The sequence below is a fragment of the Scomber scombrus genome, chromosome 7, assembly GCF_963691925.1.
Source record: "Scomber scombrus chromosome 7, fScoSco1.1, whole genome shotgun sequence".
Lineage (NCBI taxonomy): Eukaryota > Metazoa > Chordata > Actinopteri > Scombriformes > Scombridae > Scomber > Scomber scombrus.
This window is the reverse complement of record NC_084976.1, coordinates 32,459,241-32,469,240: the sequence shown is the minus strand read 5'-3', so window position 1 is coordinate 32,469,240 and position 10,000 is coordinate 32,459,241. Positions and strand designations below refer to the sequence as shown.

The 10,000-nt window shown below is 36.2% G+C and overlaps 1 protein-coding gene across 1 annotated transcript in view; it reads right to left on the bottom strand.

Annotated features, from left to right (window-relative positions):
* Positions 1–4,993, bottom strand: part of gon4lb (gon-4 like b) — a 31,740-nt gene extending 26,747 nt beyond the window's left edge. Inside the window, 5 exon segments of the mRNA XM_062422095.1 lie at positions 2,570–2,608; positions 2,922–2,972; positions 3,163–3,237; positions 3,770–4,048; positions 4,927–4,993. Coding sequence (XP_062278079.1) covers positions 2,570–2,608; positions 2,922–2,972; positions 3,163–3,237; positions 3,770–4,048; positions 4,927–4,950 — 468 coding nt within the window. The 5' untranslated portion in view covers positions 4,951–4,993.
* Positions 4,994–10,000: the final 5,007 nt, after the last annotated feature.

Here is a 10,000-nt window from a genome sequence, read left to right as displayed (position 1 = left end):
ATTACATTCATTACGGTAAACTACTGATATTACATTCATTACGGTAAACTGCTAATATTACATTCATTACGGTAAACTACTATTATTACAGTCATTACGGTAAACTGCTATTATTACAGTCATTACGGTAAACTACTAATATTACATTCATTACGGTAAACTGCTAATATTACGTTCATTACGATAAACTGCTAATATTACGTTCATTACGGTAAACTGCTAATATTACATTCATTACGGTAAACATTCATATTACATTCATTACGGTAAACTACTGATATTACATTCATTACGGTAAACTGCTAATATTACATTCATTACGGTAAACATTCATATTACATTCATTACGGTAAACTACTGATATTACATTCATTACGGTAAACTACTAATATTACATTCATTACGGTAAACTGCTAATATTACAGTCATTACGGTAAACTGCTAATATTACATTCATTACGGTAAACTACTAATATTACAGTCATTACGGTAAACTACTAATGTTACATTCATTACGGTAAACTGCTAATATTACATTCATTACGGTAAACTACTATTATTACAGTCATTACGGTAAACTGCTAATATTACATTCATTACGGTAAACTACTAATATTACATTCATTACGGTAAACTGCTAATATTACATTCATTACTGTAAACTACTAATATTACATTCATTACGGTAAACTGCTAATATTACATTCATTACGGTAAACTGCTGATATTACATTCATTACGGTAAACTGCTAATATTACATTCATTACGGTAAACTGCTAATATTACATTAATTACGGTAAAATCATGATATATCATTCATTACGGTAAACTGCTAATATTACATTCATTACGGTAAACTACTAATATTACGTTCATTACGGTAAACTACTAATATTACATTCATTACTGTAAACTACTAATATTACGTTCATTACGGTAAACTACTAATATTACATTCATTACGGTAAACTACTGATATTACATTCATTACGGTAAACTACTAATATTATCTTCATTACGGTAAACTACTAATATTACGTTCATTACGGTAAACTGCTAATATTACATTCATTACTGTAAACTACTAATATTACGTTCATTACGGTAAACTACTGATATTACATTCATTACGGTAAACTGCTAATATTATCTTCATTACTGTAAACTACTAATATTACATTCATTATGGTAAACTACTAATATTACATTCATTACGGCAAACTACTGATATTACATTCATTACGGTAAACTACTGATATTACATTCATTACGGTAAACTGCTAATATTACATTCATTACGGCAAACTACTGATATTACATTCATTACGGTAAATTACTAATATTACATTCATTACGGTAAACGGATAATATTACATTCATTACGGTAAACTACTAATATTACATTCATTACGGTAAACTACTAATATTACGTTCATTACGGTAAACTACTAATATTACATTCATTACGGTAAACTACTAATATTACATTCATTACGGTAAACTACTAATATAACATTCATTATGGTAAACTACTAATATTACATTCATTACGGTAAACTGCTAATATTACATTCATTACGGTAAACGGATAATATTACATTCATTATGGTAAACTACTGATATTACATTCATTACGGTAAACTACTAATATTACATTCATTACGGTAAACTGCTAATATTACATTCATTACGGTAAACGGATAATATTACATTCATTATGGTAAACTACTGATATTACATTCATTACGGTAAACTACTGATATTACATTCATTACGGTAAACTACTAATATAACATTCATTACGGTAAACTGCTAATATTACATTCATTACGGTAAACGGATAATATTACATTCATTACGGTAAACGGATAATATTACATTCATTACGGTAAACTACTAATATTACATTCATTACGGTAAACTACTAATATTACATTCATTACGGTAAACTACTAATATTACGTTCATTACGGTAAACGGATAATATTACATTCATTACGGTAAACTACTAATATTACATTCATTATGGTAAACTACTGATATTACATTCATTACGGTAAACTACTGATATTACATTCATTACGGTAAACTGCTAATATTACATTCATTACGGTAAACTGCTAATATTACATTCATTACGGCAAACTACTGATATTACATTCATTACGGTAAATTACTGATATTACATTCATTACGGTAAACTACTGATATTACATTCATTACGGTAAATTACTGATATTACATTCATTACGGTAAACGGATAATATTACATTCATTACGGTAAACTACTAATATTACATTCATTACGGTAAACTACTAATATTACGTTCATTACGGTAAACTACTAATATTACGTTCATTACTGTAAACGGATAATATTACATTCATTACGGTAAACTACTAATATTACGTTCATTACGGTAAACTACTAATATTACGTTCATTACTGTAAACGGATAATATTACATTCATTACGGTAAACTACTAATATTACGTTCATTACGGTAAACTACTAATATTACATTCATTACGGTAAACAGAAGCAGCAGACTGGATCTGTTAGTTTACCTTGATGCTGCTCACTGCAGACAGACTCCAGTTCAGTGGCTGTAAACAAACAGACAGACAGACAGTTAGAGAGAGAGAGAGAGAGAGAGAGAGAGAGAGAGAGACAGAGAGAGAGGGAGGGAGAGAGAGAGACAGAGAGAGAGGGAGGGAGAGAGAGAGACAGGGAGGGAGAGAGAGAGAGGGAGGGAGAGAGAGAGAGAGAGAGAGAGAGAGAGAGAGAGGGAGGGAGAGAGAGAGAGAGAGAGAGAGAGAGAGAGACAGGGAGGGAGAGAGAGAGAGGGAGGGAGGGAGAGAGAGAGAGAGGGAGAGAGAGAGACTAGTATCAGAGAGGATTGTGGGAGGTTGAGTTCACCTGTCCCTGCTGGACGGCCTGCTTCAGTCTGGACCGGGTCATCTTCGGCTCCTGGAGGGAATCAAACACACGATGTCAACACATGAAGAAGAAGACTGGAGCAGCTGAGGTGTGAACACATTTAAACACATGAAGAAGAAGACTGGAGCAGCTAAGATGTGAACACATTTAAACACATGAAGAAGAAGACTGGAGCAGCTGAGGTGTGAACACATTTAAACACATGAAGAAGAAGACTCACAAACATGGGGAGGTCCTGAGTGTCTCTGATCGCAGCTTTCATCATCGCTACCACTCGCTCATGAGTGATCACCTCCTGAGAGAGAGACAGAGAGAGAGAGAGAGAGAGAGAGAGAGAGAGAGAGAGAGAGAGAGAGAGAGAGAGAGATATATATGAGTGAGTATATATGTGTCCGTGTGTGTATATAAAGTACCAGTCAAAAGTTTGGACACACTTTCTCATTGATGTGAATGGGAAAGTGTGACCAAACTTTTGACTGGTACTTTATATATGTATATATATATATATATATGTGAGTGTGTATATATGTGTGTGTGTGTATATATGTGTTTGTATGTGTATTTGTGTGAGTGTGTATATATGTGTGTGTGTGTATATATGTGTTTGTATGTGTATTTGTGTGAGTGTGTATATATAAATGTGTGTGTGTGTATATATGTGTGTGTGTATATATATGTGTGTGTGTATATATATGTGTGTGTGTTTGTGTGTGTGTGTAAATGTGTGTGCGTGTGTGTATATATCTCTGTGTGTGTGTGTGTGTGTGTGTGTGTGTGTGTGTGTGTGTGTGTGTGTGTGTGTGTGTGTGTGTGTGTGTGAGGCTCACGTGCAGGATGGCGCGCACGTTCCTGGACGTGAGGTTGTGCTGTTTGGACTTCCTGTCCAGGTCGATGTCCAGTCGTCCCAGTTCATCCTCACTGTTCTCGCCGGTCTCCATGGCGACCGCCTGCTCACCCGTCGTCCTCTCCTCTTCCTGTCTGTCCTCGGCGGCGCTTCCTGTGAGAGGAGCGGACGCCGCCTGTGACTTCCTGTCCCATCTCGTCTCTGCGTCCGTCCTCACACACTTAGACTCCAGAGGACAAACGTCTTCCTCCGCCGCACGCCGCTTTAAATGATCAGAAGAAGAAACATCAGTTACAAAGTGTGTATGTGTGTGTGAGTGTGTGTGTGTGTGGGTGTGTGTGAGTGTGTGTGTGTGTGTGTGTGTGTGTGTGAGATGTCGAAACATCAGAGTTACAAACGAAATGAAAAATTGATTATTTTAATATCAATGAATCATTCTGATTATTTCTTTTAAAGAATCTTTAAGGAATCTTTTAATATTCAGTATGAACAGGAGGAATAATTACAGTCATTTAAAGTAGATGATCAGCTTCTATTGAGCTTCATCAGTCTGAGTTAGTTTATCAATGATATCTGACATGTTTACTGAGTGGAAACTACATGGAGTAGTAGTACTTTATGTAGTAGTAGCAGCCGTAACAGTAGTAATAGTCTTTGTTACAGTAGTAGTACTTTTTGTAGTAGTAGTAGTAGTAATACTTTTTGAAGTAGTAGTAGTAGCAGTAGTCATTTTTGTAGTAAAGCGACTTTGCTACTAAAAACACTGTAACGTTGAAACACTGAAGATGAAGATTTGACTGAAGCTTCAGATCAACTTTTAAATCCATGTTTCCACAGAAGGAGGACTGTGGGTTTAGTCCTCCATCACTTCCACTGTAAACATGATGAAGGATCTTATAATGCTCAGTATGAACAGGAGGAATGATGATGTAATGATTAATATATATATGTTTATATGTTTATATGTTTAATGTTCATTATAAACCAGTCAGCTGAATGGTTGTCTCCTTATCAGTCTCATTAGCTCGTTAGCTTAGCATCCGGTTAAACTGTTCCTCTGTTTATAACATACAGACTTTATAACGATCAGCTGCTGCAAACATCTGAGAACTTTAAAGCCTTTAAAAAGATGAAACTCACCCGCAGACTGACGCTGGCTGCCATCTGTTATCCACACATGCTAACTCTGCTAACTCTGCTACTTCCGCTAACAACAACAATACTTCCGGCCCGCGGTTTCTTCTTCTTCTCTGTGTTTATTAACGGCTTACAATCCGCCTTTAAACCCGCACAGCGCCCCCTGCTGCCTGTGGAGTTATAATAATAATAATAATAATAATAATAATAATGATAATGATAATGATAATAATGATAATAATAATAATAATAATAATAATAATAATAATAATAATAATAATAATAATAATAATAATAATAATAATAATAATAATAATGATAATGATAATGATAATAATAATAATAATAATAATAATAATAATAATAATAATTTAAAAAACGCAATAATAATAAATTATAGATTACTCTAACTTCAGTCGGTTTTCCACCATTGAAGAGGATTTAATTTAAGGATATACATTTTTTTTAACTTTATTTCAGGAAACAGCATGTACAAAAAACAAGTGCTCAACAAGCAATTCAATCAAGGGCTACTAGAAAATAATTCAAAATTAAATACAGTAATAAATACATAGAATTGAAGAAAAAGTAAAAAGTAAATAAAAAGTGGGACTCATATATAACGTGCATTGAAAACAAAAATTCAGCATTGCAAAAGGAAAAGGTTTACATTCTTCTTCTTCAAAGAGTTCTCTATATATATTGACAGTTTTGTTAGCCATTGAAGAGGAAACGTGTTAAAGGAAGAGATGAGTGATGTCACAGTTCAGAGCGGGGTTATTATAGTTCACTCAAGCTAAAACTAGCAGTGAAAAAATAATGTATTTATTTGTATTTTATTTTATCAGTGTATTTGTCAGGAACAGTGCATATTAATAAACATGCCTGTAAATATACCAGAATCAGCCTAAAAGTTAGTTTTCAACTTACAATAAGTATAAAACACAGACTGACATAAGCAGGAAAAACTAAAACTAAAACTAAAACAAATTACGTCTGAACAAAGCGACTAGGATTTTGGTGACCCTAAACAAAATGTTATATGTGGCCTCAAAACACTTCCAGCACCAAATCACACACACTGCTCATAACTAGTCTATAAGTAAAGTCAAATGAACAGCAAGGAACAATCAATATCAGAGTGCAAAATATTCAAAAATATTAAAATTTGAGAGGCTAAGAAAGAAAGCAACTTGTACCGATTGTTGCACAAATGAGCAACAATCACACAAGAAGCAGGACAACAGTAACACAACAGTGGTTCAACTGCAGTAAGATAAGATAAGAAAGCTTTTATTGTCATTGAACAGTCACCTTTACAACCAAATTGGGAGCGCCACAACTGAAGGTTCATCAGTATGAAACACAGACAGAGACAAGAATAAACAAGACGTTAAGACAACACACGAATGAATCATGAATAAAGATATTAAATATAAAATGAATAAAAAACAGTGAAGGTGAGGCAGTGAATTATTGCACGTGATGAGGATGAGAAGAAACATGATGAAAATAAAACGGGTCAGTCAACGAGACATTTTAACAGCAAACACAAAAACAGGTAGAACATATATGAGCCATAAGCAGACGTTTTAGTAACAGGTCAGTTTTATAAGACGATGGGTTTATCCAGGGAAGATGATTAGAAAACAATGACAGTCTTCAATGATAAATAATAAACACTAGTTCCTGTACAGTACCGTGGCTGTTGTTATATGCAGGTAGCAGCAGAAGCAGAACGAACCACAGTTCACAAACACACATGTTGGTCAAGAGGTCTGATCAGCAGTTTGAAGAGTTTACTGAACTGAAACTCTCATTTCATCTGGTCTTTAGAAACCTAAACCTCAAACTGTCTCAGAGGTGTGAGCTAATGTGTTGTATGAAAAGGAAATGCAAGACATGACTGCTTCCATATGAAGACACTCAGACATTAAAACAGAGTTCAATACATAAAGAAAACAGTTCAGATATTTAAACATCAGGTGCGGTCATTGCAAGGCCTCACCAAATGTTGGGTTTAGACTCTGTCTCCTCTTGAGATAATGGTGAGCAGTTCAGCCACAGCTAGGCGAGAATCCTTGGCTTTTATTTTATTTTATTGTATTTTTATCTTGAGCTCTTACTATTCCTTTACTGTTTTATTTATTATTATATTTGTGTGTGATTATATTGTATTTTAATAACTGTACAGCACTTTGGTTCAACTGAGGTTGTTTTTAAATGAGCTTTATAAATAAAGTTTGACTTGACTTTGACTTGAGCAGTGAGGCTTTCTGATAGTGTTGCTATAGCAACCGAGGTCAGATATGTGTTTGACTGTTTTCCCTGAACACAGTAGAGGTTTGATAAAGTGTTGGATGGAAGACAAAGGACCTGAGTGTGTTTAGACCAGTAGACTAAATTCTGTATATTGTAGATGTGTTGGATATGACCATATTTGGGCATGGTAAAGTCTATCTGTGTGGTTTAAAGTCTATTTAGTCTATTTAAAAAGGAAGGAAGGAAGGAAGGAAGGAAGGAAGGAAGGAAGGAAGGACAGATGGAAGGAAGGATGGAAGGAAGGAAGGAAGGAAGGACAGATGGAAGGAAGGATGGAAGGAAGGAAGGAAGGAAGGAAGGATGGAAGGAAGGAAGGAAGGAAGGAAGGAAGGAAGGAAGGAAGGAAGGAAGGAAGGATGGAAGGAAGGAAGGAAGGAAGGAAGGAAGGAAGGAGAGCCATGTTTGACCCCAGCTACTAATCAAGGCTTTCCTCCTGAAACACTCAAACTACACAAAAATCCATTTACCATTTATAGAGGTTTATTAAATGATTACATTTCCACAGATTTGTCTTTTCATTTGCTTTTGTAATAAATTATTTAAATTGCAAAGAGACTTTATGGAAAGCCTGAATAATGTGTGAAGTCTCCTCGCTCACTGTGTGTATCTCAGCAATGCTTTGTTTATCACTCAGTCATTAATATAACAGCACATGAGCCATAAACTGCCTTCAGATGATTCAATCCAGCGTCTCCTTATCTTGTGATTTGTGAGTGCAGCAGTATTTCAGATATACCACTTTTCCACCGAGCTGGAGCCGGTGCTGGTTTGGAGCTGGTGCTACAGCCAGTGCTCAGTTGGTGCTAACCCGAGCACATCTTAGGAACCTGTTGCTTTTCCACCGGCAAGGAGCCATGCGATTACGTCACTGTATAACGTAGCCAGCGCACGCCTTTGAGGCACTTCCATGATTCACCAGTGAGAGGCAGCAACATGCAGCGAGGCAGCTAGCCCGCCGGAAACGAAGAAGAAGAAGAAGACAGCTCTGGCAATTTTTTTTAGAAATAGTGCTTTTAATCAACAAATGTTTAACCCTCTGTAAATGACAGTTAGCCCCGTTAGCCGGCTAATAAACGTTAGCCCCGTTAGCCGGCTAATAAACGTTAGCCCCGCCCCCAGCCCGTTGACGTAATCGGTTCTTGCTTTAGACCAGCAAAGAGTTGGTGCTCGCTGTGGCTCCCGTTCTGAGGCTCGGGGCTGGAGCTTTGGCGGTGGAAAAGCAAAGAGCCAGTGCTTAGTCAGGCTCTGGCTCCGATCCAGCTCCGGCTCCAGCTCGGTGGAAAAGGGGTAATACTGACCAACAATTTGACTGGAAGCTGCAGATAATGAAGGTGGATTATAACATCGTGTGGGCGTGAATAGTGCAGTGAGGTGATGTGTGGGTGACCTGACCCAATATGCAACTCAACTGCTGGTACAGACCTTGGTGATGTCCCGTCTCCACTACAGCAACGCTCTCTAACAGGTTGCCGGCCTGCGCGGTGAAGCCACTGCAGATGATACAGAATGCGGCGCTGCGACTGGTTCAACCAGCTAAAGACACGTCACTCTGCTGCTTATCGAGCTCCACTGGTTACCTGTAGCTGCTGCATTACGTTCAAGTCTCTTATGCCTACAGAGTGATTGTTGGGAACGCTCCCACCTACTTAAATGCTCTTGTAAGAGCACATGTTACCTCCTCGGATGCTGTGTTCATCTAATGAGCGTCGCCTGGCTCTGCCGGCCGTACAACCACGGCAACCCAGGTTATTCTCATCTGCAGAGCTGCCGAAAACCACCAGAGCAGGAGCCTCCCTCTCTGTCTTTAAGAAGCACTTACAGACCCAGCTCTTCAGAGAGTACCTCCTCTCTTAACTTACAACTACTTAGCAGTATTTATTTATTTATTGTCACACTAATGTCTCTGTTGAGATGTAGCTTGAATGTTATTCTCCCTTGTAAGTCGCTTTGGATAAAAGCGTCTGCTAAATGACTAAATGACTAAATGTAAATGTGTGTACTAATCCATCCTTGGTCTCATTAACGGTATTTATCTTAATGTCTCTGTTTATATTTACTATCATCTGCCTTCATCATGTAAAGCTCAGCTCCTCTCTGTGTTCACCATCTCCTCCTTTAACCCTTACATACTGTCCAGGGTCAAATTTGACCAATTTTTTTTTACATTTAAGAGCTGTAAAAACACCCACTACTCATTTCCTCTAGGTGGACTTTTCCTAATGTGACCCTGAATATACAAAAATTGAGATAAAACGCATAATTGTTTTTAACTTTTGTGCAGCTGATTCACATTTTCATGTCTTAAAATGTCCAAATTTGACTTGTTTTTAATATAAAATTCAAAAATCAGCATTCAAACATGTTGCTGTATTCTTTATATTCTATAAAATGTTCTCCTGGATCATAAAATAGTGATTTTAAATGTCTCTTTTCCCCATAAATAAATAGAATATACTCTTCATTAATGGTGTAGACACTGATTATGAGTCAGTATATGAACAGTATGTAAAGGGTTAAACAGCTTTATTCTATTTCCAATTTAACACTTTTAATCATGTTTAAATGTGTTTTTTATGTTGTGATGTTTAGCTTTAATATTCTGTCTTGATGCATTTTATGTTTTATATAAAGACTCAAAATAACATTAAGAATAATTAAAATGATGAGGTTGTTTTTAATGGATGAAATAAACATAAAACAGGAGATTTTCCCCTTTTAATATGAATCTTATGTGAAGTTTTGCAACAGTAAACAA